General features: G+C 39.5%; 1 protein-coding gene across 3 annotated transcripts in view; it reads left to right on the top strand.

Moving 5' to 3' along the window:
* The first annotated feature begins 4,593 nt into the window (after nucleotides 1–4,593).
* PIK3CG (phosphatidylinositol-4,5-bisphosphate 3-kinase catalytic subunit gamma) overlaps nucleotides 4,594–26,107 on the top strand; it is a 34,969-nt gene continuing 13,455 nt past the window's right edge. The window contains exons 1-8 of one of the 3 annotated variants that reach the window (XM_074903333.1): nucleotides 4,594–4,794; nucleotides 8,116–8,227; nucleotides 10,932–12,947; nucleotides 17,202–17,267; nucleotides 17,372–17,597; nucleotides 21,526–21,629; nucleotides 23,990–24,136; nucleotides 25,383–25,473. In XM_074903333.1, coding sequence (XP_074759434.1) covers nucleotides 10,944–12,947; nucleotides 17,202–17,267; nucleotides 17,372–17,597; nucleotides 21,526–21,629; nucleotides 23,990–24,136; nucleotides 25,383–25,473 — 2,638 coding nt within the window. In that variant the 5' untranslated portion in view covers nucleotides 4,594–4,794; nucleotides 8,116–8,227; nucleotides 10,932–10,943. Of the gene's footprint in view, nucleotides 4,795–8,115; nucleotides 8,228–9,579; nucleotides 9,725–10,931; nucleotides 12,948–17,201; nucleotides 17,268–17,371; nucleotides 17,598–21,525; nucleotides 21,630–23,989; nucleotides 24,137–25,382; nucleotides 25,474–26,107 lie in introns of those variants that run through there. The other 2 variants (XM_074903331.1, XM_074903332.1) reach the window with 2 other exon arrangements.

Below are 26,107 nucleotides of genomic sequence, written 5' to 3'. Positions count from 1 at the left end.
CTCTGATAAAAGTCTGCTCTTAAATAACTCCTACGCAATGCAAATATATTTACCCCCTCAGAGACAGGAGGATGCATCAACAAATAAGCATACAGCTGAGCAAATTTTCAAAGATTAATAACTATCAGGACAGGAAGATAACACAGCAACACAGTTCACAGAGCTTGTCTAGAGAAACCTTGTAATGTAGTCTCTGGGTAGCAATTTAGACTCATTATTTTCAGTGTCAGAAACTTCAGAGACCGAGGAAATCCTATCCATACTTTATATTTAGGAGTACTTAATATAATGCTATTAGGCTAAAGGCAATTTTTGGAATTGTGAACTTTTCTTTATGTTTCTATTTCTGACTTCTTTCGTTTTATCTGTCAAGTCCCAACACCACAAGATGATGCAATATTGCATCACTGCCTCATACTGAGACCTCTGACAGCAGCCACAGAAACTTGAGAGCTTCCCTACCCCTTATGAATAACAAGTGGTCTTAAAGATCTCCTTACACACACTTTGCTACCACTAGGAGTACTTCTCTCTCTCTGACAAACTCAGACACATATGAACAGACAAAAATAGATATTCAAAGCCAGTAAGAGGTATTATGTGAGTTTTACATCTCAGCTGATGTGTGTACATATGTGGTATGGAGGAAACAGCTTGCACTCCCACACCTGTGCTTTAAATACCTATTCTGAAGTATAAGAGCCTAAATCAGCAAAATGGGAGACAAAGCCTTCAGCAGATGTATCTCAGAAGGCTTCTGAACACCTGCTGTTTCCTGTTTTGACATCTTTAGATGTTTGAAGTGAGGGATTTTGTGCAGAATCTGGACTACCTGGAGCACTAACCTAGCACTGAGTACTGCTTGGAGGAGAAGGGACTAGAGATAGACAAGACTCCTCTTTTCCTTATTTGAGCTTTCCTGACTGTTCTGCCTACAGAGGTTCCCAGATATCATTCTGGATCAGGCCACATGGCTACTTTCATGCCCAGCAGATCTTAAAAGATTCCCCTGTTCGCTTCTCCCTGGGAACCCAAGCTTATGTAGGAGACATCTTAAAGAGGATTTAATTGCCCGCTGGCATCCCTTCAGAGGGATGCAACAAGAGCTCACCCTTAATTCGCTCTTCTTCTGGATCCCTGCCCCCTCCCCCAGGCTCCCTCTACTGCTTCCCCAAGCAATGAACCAGAACCAGCATAAAAAGAGATGGGCTGCCTTTCCCATGAAATAAAGCTGTGAACAGAGGACAGATCTGCAGGCAACACTTGGCTATCAGTTATATCCCTTACATGAGCAGCCACCATACCTAGAATGATACAAAAGCCAAACTAAAATCCAGCTTGCTCCTCCTCTGCTTGTTGACAAGTTATAGCAAGAAGAAAAACTTATTTTTGATACCAAAGTTACCATATGATTGTGCATATGGACAAAGCAACTGCAGTGATGTTGATACAACTGATTGCATATTTACATGATCAGTTTTCATAGCAGAGCTGTAAAATAAAGGGATTTTGTTAATTTATTTTAAATCATGCATTGAATGCATCTTAGTGCTTACAACCCAATTAAAAAGTTCCAGTTTATAAATTCTGCAAGAAAGGAGAAAGGTACCTACCATTCCATCAGGAAGCACAATGTATCCACAAGGTTTTTTTCAATTTTCTTTACATAAGGAAGCAATTATAAAACTGAATATAGCTATTGCTGGGATTAGGCAAGCAATGGCTTTGTTGGCACAAGACCTGCAAAGCTTCTGCACTTAACTTTTTTTTCTCTGCTGGCAATATAGAAAATAAAAAACAACCCAAACTATTAGATACTTTTTCCTAAATGGCAGTGAACCCAGTCTGTCAATGACAACAGAACATTTACATCCCATTCCAACATATGCCAGTATATAAAGTTGTTGAGCATTTAGTGTGGCTGTTATTCTTTATTGCAGTTCTCCATGAAACAACATAAAAACTGATGTTTGACTGCAGAGGACACAAAAGATACTATCTTACATTTTCCAACCTCCAAAACTCCCATTTAAGATCATGACAGCAATTCCTTGTCATATTTTTATTACAGCTAAAAGATAAAGGAAATAATTGCATTTTGACTGCACCCTACAAGATTTTATTAACAAAATGATTGCTTCTTTGCATGACTAATTTTGATTAAATCAGCTTCATTTAAATATCAAACTGTGTTCTTCATCTTCCTTCATTAAGCTATGGTATTCCTTACTGTTTTAAAATTCCATTTCTTTTATGGTAAAATGTGCATTTCAATTTATTTTAAAGGCTGTTCTTGACTGGGGGGAAAAAAAAAGAAAAAAGTCCAACAGGTAATTTATGGGAAAGAGTTTAAGTCACATTGAAAATCAAGGGGAATAATACAATGTTAAAATGCGTATTTCCAAAGAATATACGACCTATAAGGAGAACATCCTTGGCAATAGGAAAGTTATATTACTTGATGTGCCACAAAAGGCAATCAAAAAAATTGTGCTGCATATAGAGGAGCTGAAGATTAACTGCAAAGAATTAATGTTTTATTAATTTACAAAATCCTGAAAAGACAAAGATTTTCAGCTTACCTCCTTTTCCCAAATATAATACATAAAATAATTTATTCTTTCATTGCAAATAACATTATGCTGATTTATAGCTATTTAAAAATATTTTATACAATTCTGGCTGAAGTCAACATGAAATGTGTCATTTGCTCTGGCTGTAAATTATTCCCTCTATAATTGTCTTTTGACAAATGAGCCTTTTTTATTCAGTTGCTCAAATCTCCATATGTTTGTGCATCCCCAAATAAAGTCCATGGATTTTAACAGGATTAGTTGCCAAACTGGCTACACTTGTGTTCCTGGAGTGATCCATCTGGGGATACAGCCAATAATGACAAAAAAAAGCTTCCTATTTTGATAAGGTTTTTTAATCTCTTTTAAAGCATTCAGTAATACACATGCTGTGCAAAGCTGAACTTCTTTGACTGTTATTACCTATTGTATCAGGCAAAACCAAGCATGAAGTGAGGGAATCTTCACTGTTTCCCCTATGCTGCACACACACCACGTGAAGGTTGTTAAAGGTTTTTGCTTTGCTTTCGTCTTCAGAAAAAGGAGAACTCAAGGACAGTACAGCGTTATGATTTCTTATAGCCACAGTTCAGTGTAATGTATATTCATTTTGAAACTCCATGTTTATACAATAGTTTCTCAATTGCTTTCTGCTCCAGGCTGCTACTATGATTCTTGATGTTGTTATGCAAATGATTTTTTAAGTCAAAAGAAATGCACTGCTATAATGACAATTACTTTTTATAATAGCACCTGTATGAGTGACATACTAGTTATTTCCTTCTGATATTTTTTTTCTATGGAAGTTAATAATGTGTACCTAGAAAAATCAAATTCATTTTTACAGTCTTTTTACTACCTTTGGTCAGTGTGGCTCTCAGGACAAATATGCAGGCTCTGTGCCATACAGGGTTCACCTGTGAATCTCATTGTAAGATCAGGGGCAAAAAAGGTCTCAGCACACTCATGGAAAGAGTTTTGCTGTTCCTTCCAAAAAAGAGCTGCTGAGATACAAACAGTCAATTCTGTTTAGAGCCAAACAGCCAGCAGCTAGGGTGGGGAAAGAGTGGTGAGGGGGAGTTGTTTGTTTGAATTGGAAGTGAATGGTTATGCCTGAGCTGCATTTGGAGTCCTGGCACCGTAAGGCTGATGAATTAATCCTCCTGCTGTGGGCAGCCTTGGCAAGGCCTTAGCTGGAGTACTACTATGTCCAGTTTTGTGCAGTGCCTTCCAAAAACAACGTGGCCCATTTGGCAAGAGTCCAGAAGCAAGCAACAGGAATCCCAGGAGGTCTAAGGAACATGACCTAAAAGGAGAGCTGGGACTGCCCAGTCTGGATTTGGGAAAATAGTTGGAAACAAGAATACAGCACCTTTGAACAAAGAGTAGCAAAAAAAAAAAAAAAAAAAAGTAAGAGGCTAAATCTGCAGGAGCAGACATTTAATAAGATAAAATGAAAATCTTTCCAAAGGAAAAGGCCACTGCGTGCTATTGCTGACTGCCATCACCGGGACAAACTGTGTCCTGGCCTTGGCGTGGGGCAGGCCGGGCCGCCCAGGCTCTGGCTGCTGGCCCTGCCGCGGCGGTGGCTGCTCCGCCGCAGCCTGCGGACGGGCTCGCCAGCCTTCGGGGCCCGGGGCGATGAACTCCTCCTGAAGCTGCTTCCAGAGAGGTTTTGCTGCCAGTCCTGACACCAGGACCGTCCTGCCTGCTTTGTGCTGGCGACTAAACCACGCGGAGGCTGCGGTGCTTTGCCCTAATGGTGGATCTATCCCCGCGCCGGCTGATGCGGTCGTGCCGGGCCGGGGGGTGCCGGGCCGCGCCAGGGCTGCCCGCTGCCTCCAGGCGGCAAGGCCCGGCACCGCGCTCCGCAGACCCGCGGGGCGTCCCGGCCAAGCGCCGGCCCCTTCCCCAGGCCCCCGCCTCGCTCGGAGGAAGGGGCCCGGCCCCGACGGCCGGCTCGCCGGGCCGCGGCGGGGGCCGGCCGCAGCGGCGGGGGCTGGAGCCGGGCGCCCCGGGGCCGCGGCGGGGCCGGGCGGCGGCGGCCGAGCGGGGCGGGGAGGCCCCACAGCCGGTTCCCTCTTTGCCCGGCGCGTGATTGGCGGCGGCTCCGGAGCTGCCTACCGCCGGCCATGGAGCCTCCCCTCCGGCCCCCGGCCCGCTCCGCTTCCTGCTGAGGAAAACACCTGTCCGGAGCCGGGGCCGCGGCCGCGCCGCTGCGGTGAGTAGCTCCGTCCCAGGGGCCGGCGGGGGGTCGCCGGTGGCCCCTGCCCCAGGGCCGGGCTCGCAGGTGGCGGCGGAGGCACAAGGCCGGCGCGGCGCGGCCCGGCTCCCCGCGGTGGCGGTGGGCAGAGCGGCGCGGCCGCGGCCCCCGGCTGCCCCGCCGGGCTGGGCGCGGCGAGGACTCCGCTGCCGCTCCCGTGGGCGCTGCGGGGCGGCGCGGCCCCAGCCGCCATCTCGGGGCGGCGGGCGGGCAGGGCGGGCGCGGCCTGAGCGCCCGGCCGGTGGGCCGGGTGAGGGGGGCAGCCCCGGCCCGCCGCTCCTCGCCGCGTCGCGCCTCCCGGGCCTGGCGCCGGCGAAGCGCTTCGGCCCGAGCCCCCTCCTAGCAGGGCGCGGGCGGCTGACCGGAGTCAGCACGGCCGCCTCCAGGGCAAGGGCTGAGCCCCCGAACGCTGCCCGGTCCGTCGCTCCCTGCGGCCTCGGTCCCGGCTCGCGTCCTGGCCCAAACAGGAGCTGCAGGGTTAATGCAAAACCTGCCGAGGAAACTGTGAGTGCGTAGAATAAAACAATGCAAAGTGAAGGATCACGCTAGACAGTGGTAGCTGTTCCCTCTGATCTGTAAGTCAGCTCAGCTGCAACATCGTTTTGAAACAATAAATATTTCCTCATCCAACAAATAATAACCTCTTGTGTCTTTCTGATACGTGTAGACTGTAAAACCTTCCCCCACTACAAATGGTCTGAAATAGTAGCTGAGGGCGTTCAGGAGTTGGTTGTCAGTGGAGATCAGATCACACTGCTAAAGATCAGTATTTGAAGAACCAGGCACAAGTTGAAAGGACAGGCAGTATCTAGATGGGGAGTGTGTCCCTGCAGGAGCCATATATCCATGTTTTCAAACTCTGTGAAGTGTTGGTTTAAGGGTAGATCACCATCATTTGTATAACCAGTTAACTAGAACTTCGCCAAGATTCTTACCTAAATTTTTGGAACCAGCTAGGAGTTACTGTTTGTTCCAGAAGCACCCCCAAATAGATAACCTTGTGTAGAAACCAAAATACACAAATGTCTGTAGTGAAGGCAGGGAGGTCCTGAAAATATTACAGCTGTAATAGCAGGTAGATTGACCGTGCAGCCTCCTGGCACAGATGTTCTGCTGATTAGTACACTTTTTGATGAAGAATGTGACTGTATTAGCAGTGACGTTCTGTGATGATGATGATGAAGTTTACTTGCTAATAGGAAGCTGCACTGATTTAATTCCAGGGAGAGCTAGTAGTTGCTAGAGGATTTGACAAAAGAACTGAGCAAAGCAGTTTTTGTTGTTGAGTTCATGCGTAACATGTTAGTGCTGTATCTTGCCTGCATAGTTCAGCACTGGCTCACTGTAGACATAGGGAAGATGTATTGTACTCCTATCCTGCAAGTGCAAAGCGGTCTCCTGCTACAGGACAATGCTGGCGAGTACACGTAGAATGCTGCTTGGAAAATTTTGGGTCATGTCCTAGGTGGGTTTTTTCATTTATCTTTAAAGTGTGAATGTAAATAGATTATTATTATATTTGTGTAATGTGTGCACAAGGTGATTCTTACTCTGATAGAGAGTGCCTATTTTCTTGCAGGTTGTGTTGTCTGGGAAGGAGCTGACTTTAAAGTGAAAAGAATAATTTAAAAATAAGGTTTTCACATGGTAGATTAAACCAGAAACAGAAACTATTGTAGAATAAGCGTAAGAATAACTGATGAAGAATAAGTAACTGGTAAAACACTAACAAAGCAGTGACGTTTGACAGATCTCTTGAATTTTTTTGTAGCAGAACATATGAAGTAATTAATGATAATACCACAGTGTCTTTTTAAAACACCTTTCAACCAGTGATCTCAAATCCTTTAACAAGTTTACCTATTAATTTATCTCCTAATCCTGCTGTGAATTATGTTTCAGTCTCATCCTAAACTGCGCTGTCTTCATTCCCTTCCCATCTCTTCCCTTCCCTACCACTTGGCAAGTGATGAGTCAGATTAGGGAACAGATCCAGCTGAAAATTAACCAAATTTTGTTGTTGTTGTTGTTATGATCGGTTTGCTTACCTGAGTGATGAGATAGGAACACTACTGGAGACAAAGGCAAGCCTGTTTGCTTTTCTTAGTTGTCTTTTATGGGCCCACTTCTCCTGCTCCATTGCAGCCTGTCAGGATTTGTTGACTAGTAGTAGGACAGTTCTCCTAATACAGGGAAATACGGGGTTAGAATTAAATTAAATTAGAATTAATAATAAGAAGAGTGACTTTTTTTGACCTTTTTGTGTGGTTGTGCAGTAGGCGTATAGAAATGTCAATACTGTAAGTAATGCTTAGACATGACAAAGGTTTTAGGAGGTTATTTTAAATGATTTTCAGTTATAATCATCCAAGTTTTCTGATGCATATGCATGAGGAATTATGGTTTTACCATGCTTACACATGGATTAGTGGAAATAGATACAGTTTGGTGTCACCCTAAGAATGTGGACACTTTTGTGTCTGTCATTGCAGAGACAGATTAGAGACAGTTACCATTCCAAGAATTGGCTTCTGAAGCTGATGAAAGGGGGTCAGAGCTGAACTGGAGAAGGACATCTGGGTTGTACTGGACTGGACTAGACATGGGAGGTCACAGCCCAAATGAGTGTGAAAGAGACAGTCTTGTGTGGGCAGTTACACAAGTGTCATGCACTTTGCATTGTATCTGATGCAGTTTGTGGGGCAGTATTTGAACCTTTCACAATATTGCTCTACCAGTCTTTTTACATGGATGAAAGTGTCAAACAATTATGTTCATTGAGCAGTGTACAGGGTAGTTCTCTGCTGCACGAGGCAGAGATGCTGCTTTTGATTTTCTTGTTCGTCTTGATCAGTGGAGTAGTGCTAGAATAGCTTAGCAGGAGATGGAATATTTGAATGTATATGTGTTTGAAAAATTAATCTTTAAGTGCATATCACATGGCAGCAAAATTTTAAACCGGCATTCTTTCTTAGGTCTGGCACAACCCAATGAAACTGTGATGAGTCTAGGTTTACTTCATAGGGTCAGCACGATGACTTTTAGAATGAGGGATATTTGTGAAAAACATATGTTGCCTGTTGGCATGAAAAAACCCCTCACTGCTAGTTGCTTGTTTTTAAATGGAAAAAAAAAAAGTTACTTTATTACACATTTTAGAAATTATACTTCAAAATACAGACTCTGCAAAAGCGTGGCAAAGTCAGGGAATTTCAAAGCACAGTTTTTGCAAACATTTTCCCCTTTAGCATTGCTCCTTTTCTTTTCCTACACCTCCAGATCCTTTTCCTTTTTATGTGGAACCAGCTGCTTATTTCTCCTCCATCATCTTGGGCACTGCTGTTGAGGTTACAGGTCTTCAAGTTTTCCAGCACCTGCGTGTTTTTTTCAGGTGAGAGGACTGGAGAGGAAACCAGTGTATAGTGCTGAGATCCTGCAGACTGTGGGTGATGAATGCTGACAGGCTTCACATGTGTGAAGGATGAGTGTTGGAGATGTCTTGGCCAAGATGGGTAGATTTCATAGCAGCAACAAAATGTTCAGGGCAGCTTCACTTCCATGAGAAATTTCAAATATTGGCTCTAAAAAGTAGAGGAAGCTGGAACAGAGTGTGTTTTCCCCAAACTTACTTCCTGAGAAAAATAACCTCCAAAAAGAAACCAATCTTAGCTGCTAAGCAAAAAGATGCTATAAGAAAGCAGAGCTATGTCTATGGTGGAGGGTATGTTTCTTTTTTTAACCTTGGTAAAGTATTAATTTTGAATGGCATGTTGGCGGCAGGTAAGAGACTATCAGATTTTTTTGCCAATACAGATGGAGCTTTTCCCCTTTTTAATAAGGAAGGTGTCTTACAAGATAGGAAGCATGCATATGTTAAAAAAAAAAAAAAAAAAAAGACCTCACCACTTCAATGTTGCTAAAAGACCTTTCAGTTGTTTCATATTTTTTCTCCTTCTCAAGAGTCATCATTTTTGTAGGGTATGTAGTTCTGTAGGAGGTGTATGGCTTATTGGTCTTCAAAATGTCAGTATTTTGCTGGCAAAGTCATAAGGAAAAAGGATACAATTAGAGGTTTTTCTGTCTTTTCTTTCTGAATTGTATATGTTTTCCCAAATCTTTTTCTGTGGGGATTTTTGAATAAAGGAATAGCTCTTCACGTTGTAGTTAACCACAAGAATTAGGGTTGAAAGTCCACCGTTTCTTAAGCATCATTTCTAGTGGATTTCACTGTGTGTTTGTAAACATAAATGGATAAGTTAAAAATACTAGGGGGAAGACTGTCCGGCAGTTCTATTGCTGAGGGTACCACACAAGATCCTTGGCAGATACCATCTCCATGTGACGCCTGTACGGAGATTGGTTTAAAAAACTCTAATGACTTTAAGTTGAGAGTCCTCAGAGGCCTATAACCATGAAAATAAAAATAAGGAAATATTGCAGATTTAGTTGTCTTTAATATTTTTATTTAACTTTTATAAAGTAGTTAGGCTCTCCAAAATATATTGTTTTAAAAATGTTTTATTTGGATCCATTAGATTTATTGCCCAGCTTATTCTCTGCTATTTTTAAAAGGCTTTAAGCGTATCCTCTATGCATGCATGTTAAAATTAAATTGGTGTACTGATAGTGTATTTTTACTCTTGTAACAGGAAAAGCATTCTGACTTTTTTTTAAATGAGCAATCATATGTATAATCAACTTGGTTAAAACTTCCTTCCTGGTAAGCGCAGCACTTCCTTTGCATCTGGATAGGAGGGCAAGCAAGAAAAGCAGAACAGCTTAAACAAAGAAAATTTTTGTGTGAACGATCTTCCTTTAAAAAAATAGGAACTTCAGAAATTAAGCAAATGAATCGTCTTCAGCAATTCAGCCTTTATTTTTTAAGCAGGTAATATTTCCTTGTGCTTTATAATTACAGAGGTGGCGTGTCCACAGTCGTTGCTTTCCGGAACTTGAAAAGTTAGTTTTAGTTAGCATGCTATGTTGTTTCAGTTTAACCTTTTGTATTTTTATCTTCTTGTTTTGTTATCTGCTAAGGCGTTGTAACATTGGGTTTAGTTTTTCCAGCAGTTAGAGATGATTTTATGTGTAAAAAGTGTTATCTGGAAAAGATGTTCAGTATGTTGCTGTAACTTAGCTTGTGTGAGCACGCTCAATCAGCTCTGCCTTTCTCTTCCAAGCTCTCAGTGAATAACTTCCACTTTAATATAGTTCAATGGAGATTACCTGTGAGGAACAATATTTTTTGTTTACTGAAAGCTGATAAGGTAGGTTTCTTGAGTTCAAAGCTGGTTTACAGGTGGTTTAGGTGTGATGTATAGAGTAATAAATCGGCATCAGCTTATGAGTTCTTTCTTCTGTAACAAACTAATAGTTCATAATGGAAGTGTTTACTTTAAAAATGGATGGATGTTTTCAGGCTGGTTAATTATTTAAAAGCAGCACATCTAAGAATACTAGGCTTGACTTTAGATGAGCATTAAATGTCTGTCTTCAGAAGTAGTCTCTGACTTTTCAATCTTAAGGGCTTTTTTTGGTATATATCCTTATTCGTCATCACTGAAAAGAGAGGCGGAGAAAAATGGGCATAGGCTAACCTCTGTCCAGTCTGCAAATAAATTACTTGTTTTGTTACTTTCTGTCATTCCTGGAGCTCAGTGGGATTGCTTCTGCTCGTATGCAGTAGTGTGTCATTTGATTTCTATGAAAATCCACTTACGTTAACATCAACAGCATCAAAACAGATGAGGCAGCAGAAGAATCAGTGCTTGATCAAATGGAAGCACTATAGCCATCTGCTTATCCTGCTTATCCTCAGTGAAGTCTGAGAAGGCTGTTTAAAAGCTCTACTTTAATTATTTAATAATTGGATTTTTTTTTTTTCTATATTTGGTTTTGAATTGAGTAGATTACATCTGAGATGGTTTATGTAAATCAAGTATTTATGACCAGAAATTAAGGGGAGGGGGAAATATAAAAAGCCTGTACTTAGCAGGATTTTGACTGGCCTGTGATTTTAATTAAGGAGAGTTAAAAAATAAGACTAAAGAAAAATGTAAATGAGAAAGTAATCAGATATTTTTGTGTTTTGTTAGATTTCTTCTGGCATGGAGTTGGGGGATTATGAACAGCCTGTTGTTATGAGAGAGGAGAACAAACGAAGGAGAAGAAGAATGAAACCTCATTGTACATCGAGTAATTTGTCATCAATGGAACTGATATCCATTGAGTTTATTTTACCTACAAGCAATAAACATACTAAAGTACCAGAAATTATATTACTCGAAATAGCTGGCAACTGTACAGTTGAGCAAATGAAAGCACAGATTTGGATGCGTGCAATAGAGATGAGTCAAACCACAGACTTCTACCACGCATTCACCCCAGATCAATTTATTCTGCAGTATCAGAAGAAAGGGCAATGGTATGAAATTTATGATAAACATCAAGTATTGCAGACATTGGACTGCATACTGTACTGGAAAGTGTTACAGAAAAAGATAGGCAAGATCTATGTTGTCCAGAAACAAAAACCATCAGAAGAAGTTCAGGAATTTCAGCGGCAGCTTAATGATTTAATTGGTTATGATGTCACTGATGTAAGCAATGTGCATGATGATGAGCTAGAATTTACCCGTCGCAGATTAGTCACTCCACGAATGATAGAGGTAGCCTGTAGAGATCCTAAATTGTATGCAATGCATCCATGGACTACATCTAAGCCACTCCCAGAATATTTATTTAAAAAGATCACTAATAATAACATTTTCATAATCATACATAGAGGAACAACTAGTCAGAAAATTAAAGTGTCAATAGATGATACTCCAGATATGATTCTTCACAGCTTTTTCACAAAAATGGCGAAGAAAAAGTCTTTGATGGACATTCCTGAAGACCATAGTGAACTGGATTTTGTTCTCAGGATTTGTGGCAGAGATGAGTACATCACTGGAGAGACACCAATCAAAGATTTTCACTGGATAAGACAATGCCTTAAGAATGGGGAAGAAATCCACCTTGTCTTAGACAGCCCCCCTGACCTGAATGAGGATGAGGTTCAGAAGGAAGAGTGGCCTTTGGTGGACGATTGTACAGGAGTTACAGGGTATCATGAACAACTGACAATAGATGGAAAAGATCACGAGAGAGTCTTCACTATCTCTTTGTGGGATTGTAATAGGAAATTCAGGGTGAAAATAATTGGCATTGATATCCCTGTTTTACCGAGAAACACTGATCTTACTGTGTTTGTGGAGGCTAACATTCAACATGGGCAACAGCTCCTGTCACAGAGGAGGACTTCATCGAAGCCTTTTACTGAGGAGGTTCTGTGGAATATTTGGTTGGAGTTTGATATCAAAATCAAGGATTTGCCTAAAGGAGCACTCCTGAATCTTCAGATATACTGTGGCAAAGCACAGGGGCTGTCCACAAAGACGAACCTTCAGTCACATGAATCCCCCAACTCTGATTCAAAATGCAAAACTCAGCTTCTTTATTATGTAAATCTTTTGTTGATAGATCACCGTTTCCTGCTACGAAGTGGGGAGTATGTGCTCCACATGTGGAAAATTCCAGGCAAGGGGGAAGAACAAGGAAGTATCAATGCAGACAAACTCACATCAGCAACTAACCCGGATAAAGAAAACTCAATGGCTATCTCTATTGTGCTGGACAAATATTGTCACCCAATTGCCTTGCCCAAGCACAGGATAACATCAGACCCCCAAGGGGATAGGACACGAGCTGAAATGCCCAACCAGCTTCGCAAGCAACTTGAAGAGATCATAGCAACTGACCCACTTAATCCACTTTCTCCTGAAGACAAAGAACTGTTGTGGCACTTTAGATATGAAAGCATAAAGCACCCCAAGGCATATCCTAAGCTGCTTAGCTCTGTGAAATGGGGGCAACAAGAAATAGTGGCAAAAACGTACCAGTTGCTAGCTAAAAAAGAGGCTTGGGATCAAAGCACTTTAGATGTTGGACTCACAATGCAACTTCTGGACTGTAACTTTTCAGATGAAAATGTCCGAGCAATGGCAGTTCAAAAACTGGAAAGTTTAGAAGATGATGATGTTCTCCATTATCTTTTACAGCTTGTGCAGGTAAGGTGTATTTGCATTCTTGAACTCTGCCTTCCGGAAATATTTGCGTTACCCCATCATCATTCCCAACTTAGTAGATTTAGTTAGCAGTCACTGGTTTTGAAATCTTCAGTGCTTAGTCAAAGCAGTGGTAGCAACCAAATTAACCCAGAACTCACTTTCTGCATTTGCCTTTTGCCTATGCTGTTATTTTTGTGTTACTGTTGCCTTGTGTCTTACAGTTTGTGTCTTGCATTTACATACTACTGTGTATTTTTCTGGAAATTTTCAACATCAGCACAGCTATGAAGGGAGCAAATTCTAACTGTGCTATCTCTAATCCTGTTTGTATCACAATCACGCAAGACCGAAGAACTGTTGACTATCTTTACCAATAGTTTAGAAAGAGTGTAGCAGAAATAAAGGCAGGTATTGACATGGGCAAGGCCTGAATTAAAATCTGGGGTTCGGTTTTAGGTCAAAAATAACAATGTAGTTACATAGTATGTTGCAATGACCAAATTTATCTAAAAGCTTCAAAAACATTTTAAAAAGTAAATAAAGGATTGCTAGACTACACAATAAGATTGATTCATTCTGGGAAGTTGGGTGAAAAACTGCGTTTTTAATGGCAATGAATCACCGCTTTATCGATTTAAAGTGTTTTATATGCGGATCTGCCAGATGAAACATCAAGAAGGTTTATATCAGTTATACAAGAAATTTAGTTTGCTTGCATTTTCACAATGCAGTGCTGGAGCTAGGCAGCCTGTCAGCAGCAAAGTTACATCTGATGGCTGATGAAAGGTGTAAACTTGTGGTTCTTCCTGGTAAACGCGTCCCCTAAAGCAAGGCAACTCCACAAGCTTCCCACACCCGACAGGTGGTTCATGCGGAAAGGTTGTCACCCCACAGAGCAGGAAATACTGATTTTCAAAGAATCAGAAGACAAAATTGGCATTCAAAATTAAAAAAAAAAAAAAAAAAGAAAAAAAAAGAAAAAGGAACTGCTGCAGCTGAGAAGCTGTGGGATGGGGCTTCTAATTTCTGCAGGTTCAGAGAGACCCTGGATTCCCAGGAGAATGAAGTTAGTATTTCAGATTTTGCTGTGCATCAGTAGTTCTTTAAACATAGCCTTTTTAGCCTTGTCTTCGCTTGTCTGAAGATTAGGTTTCCCAGGCAGAATTTATGCACTTCTGCATTAACCAAAGGAGTCGCTACGGTTACCCCATTGGGCCTCCCACGTAGCTGCTGCTATATTTATGCTGGGCTTGTGAGCTTTGCTGTCTACATGTGGCTCAGCAGTTTCATTCGCTTTTGTATCCAAATTAGGGGTTTGGGATGGGGATTGGTTGATATCAAAGTGCCTGAGAAAGTGGGGAAAATACTGGGGTATTTTTACCTTTGTTTCTGAAATTATTTGTTTTCAGGAAGTACAAATCTGGAGAGTTTTAAAGAGATTAAATCTCTAACAATAAATTAAATTACTGTAGTGTAAAATCATAGTAGTTTGACTTCACCGTGTCATTTTTAATAAAAGATGTAGTAAGAAATTAAAAGATTGCCATCCCCAAAAAGGAAAAAAAAATTACAAGATCCAAACTTTTACCTCTTTGCTGCTTCCTTTTCTTTCCTTCCTCAGCTAACAACAGAGCATAGGCCGTCAGCATCCTGCAGCAATGTACTGATACCACAGTGTATTTGGAAATACACATTTTTCAGAGAATGGATGTCAGCCATTCCTCTGCTCTAATGGACACATCCAAGATGTTTTCTTTGCTAATGATCTTCACTTTTTACATTCATGCCTTCATGAAAGCTTTATGGCTTATTTCACTCTGCACAGGATATTCCCATTTTACCTCCCAGTAGAGTTAGAAATCAAACAAACATTCTTTTTCCCCCTAGGTTTATCCCAAATAGAAGCAGCCGTGCCATATTGAGCTTCCTATAAAGGTCTCTGTGCAGTTGATAAAACATGGATAGGACAGTTAAAATATAATACCACAAAATCCATTGTAAAACTAACACCAGTGATGTTACTGCTTGTATATGGCAGTGAGTAAAGCTCTCTTGCTGAATTGACAAGGCAAAGGTATGTGCAGGAACCTGACGAAGTACCAGCAGACAGTTTTTAATGGCTACCTTTTATTGTTGCTATTGAAATGTTGATATTTGACTTTGTGAAGAAAAAGGAAAAATGGGATTGACATCTTAAAAATAATGATTTCTAAAACATAAGCATAATAAGCATGCTCATAATACATTTTTCTAATATTCTTTTATGTTAAAATACATTTACAACTTTAATGTAAGGAGGTTTTGTTTTGAAGCAATGGCTGGTTGTTTGGCTGTATTTGATCCTTAAATTGTTTTTCAGGGATATGCACTGAGAGCATTCAGCAAAGTCTATACCAGAAAGAGGTTTTAAATAGGCTTGCTTGGAACTGTAAGCAAATCCATTTCAATTTATATAATAATTATTGCTTTTTGATGCCTTATTGCAGTGAAAATTAATTTTTATTAGAAACTCATACCTCATAATCTCATACACAAAGTAAAAAGATCTATATATTTTAAAATCAGTTTATGTTTGTGAGTTCTCGTTGTCTTTTATAAATAAGATGGTGTTGCTTAGGGAAATAAAACAGTATTGCAGAGATGGTCAAGAGTTCTTGCAGAATTATGATACTGTAGAAGGGCAAGTCTGGTGCTTGGGTTTCTTGTCTGTCTCGTAGTCAGCAGCTGGAAAGAGCAAGTCATAGTGTTTTTATAAGTTGATTCATTCTAGAAGGTTGACTAAAAAGCTCTTTTTTTTTTTTCTGTTGAATAAACCCACAGGACGATTTACATTTCAGAAATAGTGTTGATATTTTAATAATAAAAATACAACAATACAACTGTGTACCACAGTACTTTTAAGAGTTTCTAAAATACTGTGATTTGTTTGATGAATTTAGTGGACCTCTGATGATGGCTTGGCTGCTTCTTTGCAAGCTGCAGATCACAGTGATCTTGAAAGAGCCATTATATTTTGCTGAATAACTATCACTAGAGGTTTACATACTTTGTCACTTCCGAAAGCTGAGCGTACTATGTGCACCCAGCTCTCTGCACATCCCTTTGTTTTCCCTACATGCCACTTCCTGGCACTCTATTTCCAGAACCTGAAGCCGTTCACCAGCCCCCTCAGTCCATGACAGGGATTTTGTGACTGTTACAGAGACTGTATGCTTCTTACTGATCTTTTCTTGCCATGGGATATACATGTATAGCTTTCTTTTCACTATTAACCTTAATATAAACCTCTTATATACTTGAGTCCTTCAAGCAGTGGGAAGGAAGCTGCTGGAAAAACCACCTAAAGTGGACAAGTTCCCTGGCACAGCCCAATACATGGAAGTGTAATAGTTTTCTGATAGACCAATTCATTCGGCTGTTGTGATGGGAGAGAGAATAACAGCAAAAAAATTCCAATCCTAACACTTCAGAAAAGTTGTTGACTTTTTGTTTCCACCCTTTTTTGGCAGTAGCTTGGAAATATCTGTGGCCTTGGGTGGAGGGGAGCGGCTGTTGGAAGAGAAAAAATATATCTGTGCTCACATTGTCATTAAGAACAAAGAAACACTCTGGTGAAGTCTTCCTCTTAATTCTACTCCATTAATATAGGAAGTGTATCAGAGCCTCTATTCTATTTTGTCAGTCATTTAGGGGCTAAAGGCCAGATTAGGTGCTATGACAAGCTGCTCCTTATACTGTGCTTGCTGGGGAACCCAGCAGTGAACCATGCTGCCGCAGTCCTGAAGGGGCAGATGTTGTCAAAACCCAGTGCTTTATTGCTTAAATTTTTTATTAAAGAATGATTACAAATACATAATTGCATTTGGCAGTTATCTTTTCAAGTCTTCTCAGTGTCAGTCTGACTGCAGAGTGTTTTCTGATCTTGCTGGTTTTTACTACAGTCTGAGAATGATGTTGCTTTGTTCACATGCCTTCATGTGCTCAGATCAATCTCGCTGGTTAGCTACTCCCTGCATTGCTTTGTTTGTTGCATTAATAATATACCTGAAAAGAACCTGTTGCAAAGAAAAAGTGCTTCTTGAATCACAGGGAAGCCTTGCTTTTTTTCCCCCACTTCGTTTCCTTAAAAGACCTGCTTTGTTACACATTTTCTACTCCTGCAGCACTGTGTTCTCTAGATATCATTGGTAAAGTATAAGTGCAATGGGATCTTAAATACATTAATAACATATCTTTTATGTTTGTATTACACAGGCTGTGAAATTTGAGCCGTATCATGACAGCGCATTAGCCAGATTTCTGCTAAAACGTGGCTTGAGAGTAAGTATTTCAAAATACAGCCAACTTATACTAAAGTTACTGACATTATTAAAATCCTTTGTCAAGAAATGCATGCTGATTGTAGTACTTTTCTGTATTTCTAGAACAAAAGAATTGGTCACTTCTTGTTTTGGTTCTTAAGAAGCGAGATTGCCCAGTCCATGCATTACCAACAGAGGTTTGCGGTCATCCTAGAAGCCTATCTTAGGGGATGTGGAAAAGCAATGCTGCATGATTTCATGAAGCAGGTTCAAGTAATTGAATCACTGCATAAAGTTACAATGGAGATAAAATCGGTTTCTGCAGAAAAGTATGATGTCACTTCTCAAGGTATTTGCTAGTAGGCATTTCTTCATTTATTGTTTTTTTCTCTCTGGGTGTGAAAATCTAGGCAGCAAATTGTACTGTTTATTTAGAAAATTAATGGATAAATTACTATCTAGGGGCATAATTTTTACTTCTTTTAAAATGCCAGTGTAAGTGAATAGTGATTGAACCAATAATACATTTGCTTGCTCATTCCACCCCAAAAGGGAAAGAATAGAAATGTTGTAGACACCCAGTACTTTCCCATGCTTTGGTTTATCTTCTTGAACCTCATTCCGTGCAACTGGGAAACAGCTAAATTCTTGTATATAACCCTTAGCTGAATGCCAGCACTGCAGAAAGAAATGGCCCACAACACAAATATTAACTGGAAATAAAGAGGAAAAGTGACACTTGCCAAGAAACACAGCCTTACCCTAAACAGTCACTGAAAGACTTTTGGCAAGAAGACCAGGGAGGAGTCCAGTACAGCCTCTGATATGCCACGAAAGTAGCTGGTGGATCAGCAGTGAATATACAGAGCACATTTTTGGGGTTTTGTGATGTGCTGAACAGGAGTCCTGTGGGACACAGATGTGGTATTGTTATTTCTAGTTCTTGTAAGCACTGCTTTGGAAGCCAAAGCAGGGTTATGCAATGCCTGTTTACCTCTGGGTTTTGCCTGCCTTTATTTTCTTTTTTTCCCAACTTCCTTAAAAGCTTTTTGTCATTCATTCCTGTTAGTTGCTTGCTGTGGGGAGTGAGTGTGAGAACACATATGACAATAATCACATTCTAAAAGCTGTAGAGAGACCATCTACCTCTTCATGCATGTTCAGCCTGGTATGTTCCAGGCCAGGAAGTCCTTGGTTCAGAAAGCCTTTCCACTCTGGTTATGCAGAAGAAATTTGAAGGAAATACGAATTTATTCTTCAATATATAATACGTTACATTATCAGTTATGTTATCACATAGTGTGAGTTAGGGGACTTACTGAGCCCCCACATAAAATATTCTTTCTAAACAACTTTCTAAAATTTATCTTAAAATAGTCTATAATTTAAATATATTTGGTCAGAATCCCATGTTTTAGAAAGAAACTTTACAGCCTTGCAGATGTACATGTCTGTAACAGCAGTGGTTTCCATAATACATTATATTTGAAGGCTATGTGGGCAAAGAAGAAAAGTTTCAAGAGAAAGCAATCACAGTAACACCCACCAGGTTTTGAAGTTAATTATTTTTGTATGTAATGTACAGCAGAACATTGAAAGATGACTTATATAATTGACATTTTCACTGAATAAGGCTTCCTGAAATGATGGAGTATCCTACTAATGCTATATCTAATTTAATTTATTATCAGGTTATTGAGGATATGATTTTTCCTACAGGTATCCTCTGCTTCTTATTTTTAAAAAATATATATCCTATAGTTTATTGCTTCTTTTTTGCCCCATTATTTCTGATGTTCATAGTTGTTCATATTTTCAGTCTGAATGTTTTGGACTGTTTCATTTCATTCTGTCATGCAGCATCATCTAATTTTTGTATATATTTTTCTTCCTCCAGTATCTGCAGATTTTTTTAAGGAATAAATGCCTTCCTATTAGGTCCATACTAGTTCAGTAGCAGTCATGCTGTCAAACTGTTTCTTTCACTTTTCATGTAATCTCTTTGCTTATATTTGAAGTAATAATAAATAAATAAATAAATTCTTAAGATCATAATATTAGTTTGCATAGGATTATCTGCTTTCATCACTACTCTACTAGATGATTTGTCTCCCAAGAATGTGTCTGTGCAGCTGTTTCTTCTCTTAAAATGCATAGCACTTTGTTCTTAAGCCAGATCAACTTGAAATTGTTTTAGCAGGTGCTTTCACTTGCATTTTAAAATCGGGTAGTTCCTAATCTTTACTAGCTTCAATTGGTTGTCATACAATTTTCAAATTACATTATATTACAATGAGGAGACTTACTGAAATCAAACTAGATTTGTCTAGGAAGTCTACATATGTTTTTTACAAAGCTGTTTCATGACACAAGTTGCTATAACCTGAGGGGTTTTTGGTTTTGGTTTATTGGGGTTTTTTTGAAAGGTGTCTAATTATAAAGTCCACTTACTAACTTCTGTATCTTGCCATCAGATTTATTTATTTTTTGCAAGAGGAGATACCACATTGGTCACCTGGCACTGCTAGGTAGTTCTTTTCTAAAAGCCCGTAGGATAAGTGTAACATTTGTGTTCTGTGAGTTCTCAGGTAATTCTTTTGGCTTGACTTTCTTAATTTGATAGCAGTTTTTGAACTGTCTTCATTTTCTGGACATGAGCTAGCAATGTGTGCTCGCAGCCCAGAAAGCCAACCATATCCTGGGCTGCATCAAGAGAAGTGTGGCCAGCAGGTCGAGGGAGGTGATTCTCCCCCTCTACTCTGCTCTGGTGAGACCCCACCTGCAGTGCTGTGTCCAGCTCTGGGGCCCCCAACATAAGAAGGACATGGACCTGCTTGAGCAGGTCCAGAGGAGGGACATGAAGACAATCAGGGGACTGGAGCACCTCCCTTATGAGGACAGGCTGAGAGAGTTGGGGTTGTTCAGCCTGGAGAAGAGAAGGCTCCGGGGAGACCTTATTGTGGCCTTTCAATGCTTATATGAGGCTAACAAGAAAGATGGGGACAGACTTTTTAGTAGGACCTCTTGTGATAGGGCAAGGGGTAATGGTTTTAAAGTAAAAGAGGGTAGATTCAGACTAGGTTTAAGGAATAAATTTTTTATGAATAGAGTGCTGAAACACTGGAACAGGTTGCCCTGAGACGTGGTAGATGCCCCATGCCTGGAAACATTTAAGGTCAGGTTGGATGAGGATCTGAGCAACCTGGTCTACTTGAAGATGTCCCTGGTTATTGCTGGGTGGTTGGAACTAGCTGGCCTTTAAAGGTCCCTTCCAACTCAAACCAGTCTGCAATTGTATGATTTTAAGATTTTGTATATTAAGTATCCTGGTCCATGTCTAGCTTTCTCATTATGATTTGTTTTGCTCTTGGATTTTTATCTCCAAAATTACTTGAACACGTATATGCAGCCTCTCCTGTGCTGTTTTAAAAGCTGCGAGTTTTTTAAAACAAAGTTCAGTCTTTGTCCTAATGAAGGGTGATACCCAGTGTATCGCTTATGCTGCTAATACCTGCTAGCTGAGATAAACAGAGTGCATCATATGTAGTATAGTGCATACTCTTCTAAGATGATTAGGAAGCTTGAGATTCAGTTTAGATATCAACATTAAAGTTCTTGTTTGTATAAAATGTACAGCAAATTTGCTTCTTACTGGCATGTGAGATTAACAAGGCTGCACTGGGAAACCAGTTTTAGAAGGATAGGAAATTCAGTACCTCTGTAGTTAGAGTCCTTAAGGTTATGGTATGAATGACTCCAAGACTTCAAAAGACACAAATCTGTCTGCAAGCGCAATGATAGGTAGGTCAAAATAATACTGGAAAATGCAAGGTGCTTTTAAATTACTCCTTCTGAGCCCTTGGAGTACATAGTTCAATGTTTCCTTGGCAGTTACAAGGGCAAAATATATTTTTCCTGTTTTGTGCTGTGTTTTCTTTTGTTTTTTAAATGAAAGCTGACATTTTAATGTAATCTCTGGAGTCTTTGGAAGAGCACTGAGCACTGTGCAGTGCTTCTAACACTGTGCATAGGGCACATGACTTGTGAGGTGCTTGAAGACTTTACCTTCAGATATCTGAAACAGCCCTCACCATTAATAGTGCAAGTTAGTCTTTCACCATTTCTCAAATCATGAGATCCTTGAGGAAAGCAATTTAAGAAGTATCTAAATGGGGGAGGTTTTTAGCTAAATCATGATGCTTAACAAGTTTGATTACCTGTAATTTTTTTGCCTTCCAACTTTTGATTTCATTGTGTTTTCTTACTTGTAACTGCAGTTATTGCACAGCTGAGACAGAAGCTTGAAAAACTACAGAGCAGCAATCTCCCAGAAAGTTTTAGAGTTCCATATGATCCTGGGCTAAGAGCAGGAGCCCTAGTGGTAAGTATGTTTTGAAGTTCTACAAATCCTTTTTGAAAAAAAGCTCCTATTTGCAAGTATGTATCATTTGATAAAAAATTTTGCTAATATGTCTGAAGGTCTTATTTCACTATGAATATGATGACATTTCATGAACTGAGTAAGTTTTTGTTCCCAAAGCTATTAGCATTTTTCTAAACATAATGACATGCCACCGTGCACTAAAAAATGAAACAACCTATAAAATCCAAATTGTTTAATGGCAGTTATGATTTTTCCATTAATTTAATCCAGGATTTAACCAGGTAACTGACTTTTTTTTTTTTTTTTTTTTTTTTTTTACATTAAATACCTGTATAAAACTGTTTTATCTGACTTCAGGGACTTTGGGATACTCAGTTTCTCTTCCAGTTAGTTTCTCTGTCTTACTCTGATTCATATCTGTCATTAACATTTAGGTCCAGACATTATTCTTCTTAAAAAAAAAAAAAATCTACCTTAGCTATTTCTGATTTTTCAGTATTTCTTTATGCTGCTTTTGTTACTTTTATTAGACAGTACATTAAGATTTTGTTAGGAATGCATTAAGAAATACAGGGTTTTCTGTGTTGCTGCTTCCAGTTTTGTGGTGAGATTGCAGTGGTTTATGTCAACTCAGTTAAAAACAAAATTAATAAATCAGCAGATGTGTAGTGAAAGGGAATTGACTAATGCATCTATTGTGCAATGTGAGGTTTGGGTAAAGCAGCACAGTGAGGATTCTTGAATTCACTTGATGTGCAGCAAGGGCCCTACAAGAAAAATATCCTATGATTTTTCTGTTAGTTAAGGACAGTCAACACCTAAGGAATTGTGAAATAATAGGGTACTCATTTGGGTAACTGGTATTAGTTGTCCAGATCTAGTCGTGTTTCTGTTGAATAAACCTCTGCCTTGACAGGCTATAAGCTAGGCTGTCTTCAAGCAGAGAGAGTTAAATGCCTCCCAGCTGGGCATGACTGAGGTACTGTCAGTACAGAAGTAAATTCAAGCATTGTTTACTCAGAAATACAGAATTTGTGGCTTCTTAAATATTATTTTCTTAATTGTATTTCTTTCTCTTTTGTCTTTTGTGTACAAAAATCAACAACTGCATGTCAAAAAAGTTGATTTCAAAATAAAATAAAAGATCTTTCTGAATTTTCTAGTTTTCCTTCACTTAGGAAGTATGCAGCTCTACCAGGACCTTCCTAGATGAAGGAAGCAATAGGTTTTGGAAGGTAGCTATGTCTAAAAGGTTAGAGCCTTCCCCCTGCCCCCCCCAACTATATGAACAAAAATATTTGATATAACAAACTGTATTGGTAAGCATTCATTTCATCTTCATTCTAGCAAGTGCTACTTGTCCGTAATCTTCAAACCCTGAAATTTGACTAGTCTAAACCAAATATTATAAGCAAAATCAGTGTTTCTAGTAAGTTCAAGGATTTAACTTCTCCTTTTTAAAAATAAGAATGGTAAAAACTGTTTTGTTTTAAACTACAAGCTTGGAACCGCAATTGATGAAACATGAATATTCCAAAATACTCTGATGTCATCAATTCTGTCAGCTCTAAACCAGTAATGTACAGTTGATTTCATTATTTTAGATTACTTTATTGTACATACTAAAGTTCAACAGTGAACCAGGAATTCCAGAATAGAAAGTATTACATACTACAGTTGTATTAGACATAGTTAGTTGAGAAAACATTTTAAATAATGCAATTCTGGTAGTTTCAGTGCTGAATCAAGATTAAAAATGGAATCAAGATTAAAAATGGAATCAAGATTAAAAATGTAATCAAGATTAAAAGTGTAATAAAACTAAATTTTCTTATTTTATGAATGAGTATGTTAAATTAGTTTCATAAATGCCATTTTCCCCATGAATTTGAACAACTCACTAGGATTGAATTAAGCAATCTGGAATGACTGAAGTTGCTGGAAGTCACAAGGGTGGATGATGTGGTAAATTGCATTGGACAATGATTATGTTCCAGTTTTGTAAAGCACCTGTCAAGAGTGCTGTTGTGAGGGTCCATTATTTACTAGTTTTGTCAAAAACTCTTATTCCTGGTTTAAAGGGTTTTTTTTTCTCTCTGAAGTAGAATTGCAAGCTAAATCCAGTTGCAGAGAGTCAAGGCACACTTTTTCCTTTATCATGGGCAGTCTTAAAAGTTGTGCAGGTTCACAGTGAGTCTTTATGTGCAATTGAATACCATTCCTTACATGTGCTTTCAGTGTCTTTCTTGTGGTATAACTGATTGGAAGTTGGTAAACTACTCTGTAGCTGGTGTGTAAAAAGGTTAGTTGTGTTGATGTTGGAGTACAATGGCTAGCAATAAATGTGTCTTTCACAGATAGAAAAGTGTAAAGTAATGGCATCTAAGAAGAAGCCTCTCTGGCTTGAATTTAAATGTGCAGATCCGACAGCTCTATCTAATGAAACCATAGGCATAATCTTCAAACATGGAGATGACCTTCGTCAGGACATGCTTATTTTACAGGTATGATAGCTAAAATGTGTGAAATGAATAACATGTGTATTTTAAAATATTTTACAATCATTTTACTTTTCAGAAGTGTGTATACCTTGTTTTTACTGTTCATATGAAATATGAGGCTGTCTTTTGTTTTTTAAACTGTGTATGGCAAGGCTGACATCAAAACTGGATCTTCTTTCTTGTACTACAGTTTTTTATGTTACTCTCTTGTGAGTTAACCATGGTGGGATGAGGAAAGAGAAAAGGAAGAGTAAAAGCAAGAAAACTTGTGGGCTGAGATAATTGTTCAGTAAGCAAGAAGAAGTGGAAGAAGAGAGAAAGAAAACAAGTGATGTAAAGGCAGTCACTCACCACATCCCATAGGTAGACCAATGCCCAGCCAGTTCCTGCACAAAAGATGGTTAACCTACCTAACCCTCTTCCTCTCTGTTTTATTGCTGAGCATGACGTTACTCAGCATGGAATATTTCTTTGGTTGTTTTGGGTCATCTGCCTGTTTGTGTTCACTCCCAACCTCTTGTGCACCCCCAATCTGTTCACAGTGGGGCAGAGTGAGAAACAAAAAGGCAGCCTTGATGCTCTGCAAACACTCTTACTGCTGAAACATCGGTGTGTTACCCGCATTGCTTTGGTCACCAGCCTGAACCACAGAACTGTATGAGCTGCACTGAAGACAAGTTAACTTCATCCCAGCTAGACCCAGTACATACTGTTACCCTGTTTTCTCCTGCCATGTGCCACACACACTTCACATTTTGGTGTTCTAGAGGAGTCTAATTTAGTGCAAGACAGCCTCTTTTTCTGATTAAGCATTTCTATAATTTATTTATGCAATGGGTGAAGTTACAAATGAAAAAGAAATTGGTAGGTAGCATTGCTCTAGTAATATTTCAGTGATTGTTCTGACAAACTGGTTTGTTAGCACTTTTGAGGATATTTATGGGAAAAAAATGGACATACTTGCTAATGTATTCAATATGAGTTCATGTAGAAATCATGCAATATATTTATTAATACTTTATAAAACAGTAGAGATTGCCAGGGCACAGGACAGATGAGGAGATATAAAGCTTGGTTCTGTAACTGATAATCTTGAACGGCTGCACACCTGCCGTATTAATCTCTTAATTTGTAAAATAGACAAGTAAATTTAGCCCCGTCTCAGAAGTCTGGGTAGTGTTATTTGTGTGAGTTATAAGTAATGTCCAAATAATTTAAAATAACTTATGTATATGTTTGGTTTTACTAGATTCTTCGAATCATGGAATCCATTTGGGAAGCAGAATCCTTGGACCTCTGTTTGTTACCGTATGGTTGTATTTCTACAGGGAACAAAATAGGTATGTGATCACACTTAGTGTGATTAGAAATTCAAAATACCATAGTTACAGAAGTTACATATAGGAGAACTATTCTAGTATGCACTGTGGTCCTGAGATAAATAGCAGCTTGTTACACTTCCTGTGAGCAGCCTTCACATGTGTCTTAGCAGTGGTTTCTGCCCTTCTGATGGGTGTCCTTCAGGTGCTGCACTACCTTAACTGACTGTGATTCCTGTGCTAATCCAACTGTTTGGGTCCTGCTGCAAGCTTCTCTTTAATAATGATGTTTGGTATGAAAAAGTGGGAAAGTGAGTGGCTTATTTAAGATGTGTTTTAATGTGTTGATAAGAACGAAATAGATGAAGGAATTAAAATAGCAGTTATGTTTTTTCCCTGACCTGAGGCTTCATACCTCTGCTACATAGAAGCAACAGCATTACTCAGCAGGATGCTCAGGCAGTATTTCTCAGTGGCTATTGGTTCCTGTAGAACAGATGATGAATTTGCAGAATTCATGGTGGGAAAAATCAAGTAGTTGCTTACAAAGCTTCTGGAGAACCGTGTGGTGGTGTGTAGAGCAACCTGTTCAGCTCTGGAAGAGTCCAATTACATCCAGAAATGTCAAACTGATGTATAATTTGTACATCCTGAA

This window comes from Athene noctua, chromosome 3, assembly GCF_965140245.1.
Source record: "Athene noctua chromosome 3, bAthNoc1.hap1.1, whole genome shotgun sequence".
Classification (NCBI taxonomy): Eukaryota; Metazoa; Chordata; class Aves; order Strigiformes; family Strigidae; genus Athene; species Athene noctua.
Note: the sequence above shows the minus strand (reverse complement) of the source record. Positions and strands in the feature narration are given on the sequence as shown.